The sequence below is a fragment of the Nicotiana attenuata genome, unplaced genomic scaffold, assembly GCF_001879085.1.
Source record: "Nicotiana attenuata strain UT unplaced genomic scaffold, NIATTr2, whole genome shotgun sequence".
Taxonomy (NCBI): Eukaryota; Viridiplantae; Streptophyta; class Magnoliopsida; order Solanales; family Solanaceae; genus Nicotiana; species Nicotiana attenuata.
The window spans coordinates 18,199-20,430 of NW_017674448.1; the positions used below are offsets into that span (position 1 = coordinate 18,199).

Consider the following 2,232-nt stretch of genomic DNA (forward strand, 5'->3'; position numbering starts at 1 on the left):
ACTTTGTGATGGAGATAGAGATCTTTGATGTATGGGGAATTGATTTTATGGGCCTCTTTGTAAGCTCGTGTGGTATGAAATACATCTTGGTAGCTGTGGACTATGTGTCCAAATGGGTTGAAGCAATTGCCTTACCAAACAATGAGCAAGGAGTGTGACCACGTTCTTAAAGAAAAACATATTCACGCGGTTTGGCACTCCTAGAGCCATTCTTAGTGATGGAGGGTCTCATTTCTGTAACAAGGCTTTCACGGGGCTACTAGAGAAATATGGCGTCAAGAATAAGGTAGCCACACCTTATCATCCTCAATCAAGTGGCCAAGTTGAAGTTTCCAACCGGGAGATCAAGAATATTCTAGCAAAGATTGCCAATGCAAACAGGACCGACTGGTCAAGGAAGCTAGATGACGCATTATGGGCATACCGCACGACGTACAAAACTCCTGTTGCACTTCTCCTTATCGGTTAGTCTTCAGCAAAGCTTGTCATCTACCAGTAGAACTGGAGCACAAAGCCATGTGGGCATTAAAAAGGTTGAACTTGGAGTGGGCTGAAGCTGCAAATTTGAGGTTAACACAACTCAATGAAATGGAGGAATTCCGTTTCCATGCATATGAAAGTTCAGCTGTGTACAAAGAAAGGATGAAGTTCGTCCACGACAAAAAGATCTTGAAAAGGGAGTTCAAGTTAGGTGACTTGGTTTTGCTCTTCAACTCAAGGCTCAAATTGTTTTCGGGCAAGCTCAAATCAAAATGGTCCGGTCTGTTCAAGATGGTCAATGTCTCTCCTTTTGGAGCTGTGGAACTAGAATCGGAGGATGGGCTCCGAACCTTCAAAGTGAATGGCCAGCGAGTCAAGCACTACTTGGGCACAGATGGAGAAAAATACTTGGTGGAGCAGTTGGCTCTCAAAGATGGTCCGTGCCCGACCAATGAGTGAATCCAAAGAAACGCCAACTTCATCGTGCCGCGACATTAAATCAAGCGCTTCATGGGAGGTAACCCATGTGTGGTAACACCCTTTTTGTCCTTTAAAATTTTAATTTTTGTTAGATAGATTTAATTGAGCAATTTAAAGTGTGTGTTAGAGTGCAGGGGATTCAAAAGATCATAACACTGGGTACTATTGCATGAGAAAGGGAAGAAAAGTCGCCATGGGAAGTTTGCTACACATATGCGGTCGCATTTCAACTATGCAGACCGCATTGTGGTCGCAAACCCAGACAGTGTGTTTGGAAAAAATTGGTGGTAAGAATGCGGCAAGGAGGTGCACTTTGCGGACCGCACTTCCATTATGCGATCGCATAGTGCACCGCATTTTGTCCCTCAAGCAATTCAAATTGAATCGACCGCATAACACTTATGCGGTCACATAATGTGTTATGTGGTGACTTACCCATCGCAAATCTCCCAGGTAAGTCCCTCGCATCTCTTCAACATTCAAACAATTTCAAAACAAAAGGAAATAGGCAACACCTGTGAAATCATCTCCCAACTGTGCTCATTAATCCGTCACTGGTATGTTTTTCTTGTCCCGATTTCATCCTTGCAAGCTTTAGTTTCAATTTGTTTTTGTTTCTCCTGTTTTCTTTTTCTTTTTTTGTGTGTTTTGTAGTTGGGTATCTGTTGTGGATACCCAATTTTTCTCTATGTAATTTTTATATACAAAATACTTTCAAAAATAGCATATATAAGCATACCTAAGTGTTTTGGTATTTTTCCTAATTTTTAAGATTTTTTTAAATCGACTTATTGTCCATTTTAGCAATAAAAAAAGTCAGTAATTATTCCAAAGTTTATCGTTTTGGTGAATGACCTATTTTATTCTCATATTTCCACCAAAACATAGCTAAGGTGATTTTTGTATATTTTTACAAATTTATTTGGTATTTAGTAGACTAAATTGCATGTAATTGCAATTGTAGCCTACTTTAAGATTAATAGCATTTTATAATTATAAAATTGGGTCCAGTATTTTTAAATTAATATTTATACACTATTAATTGTTTCAGTATTTTTAATTTACTTTTAAAATCAGCTTTACTATTTTTTATAAATAAAAAGGGAAAATTGGCTATTTAATATCTAGCCCCATTTCTATTTCAATTATAGCCCTATTTCATTTCAATTTTGGCCCCTAAATTGACCCAATTCAACCCAATTAATCAGCCCAATTTCAGTCTGGACCCAACCCACGACCCAATTCCAAACGATCCAACCCGTTCCCCACCTA

The 2,232-nt window shown here is 38.8% G+C and overlaps 1 protein-coding gene across 1 annotated transcript; it reads left to right on the forward strand.

The window, feature by feature from the left end:
• Positions 1 to 414: 414 nt before the first annotated feature.
• Positions 415 to 939, forward strand: LOC109218680. Its single transcript, XM_019383054.1, has one exon. It carries the CDS (start codon positions 415 to 417, stop codon positions 937 to 939), a length of 525 nt encoding a protein of 174 aa, XP_019238599.1.
• Positions 940 to 2,232: the final 1,293 nt, after the last annotated feature.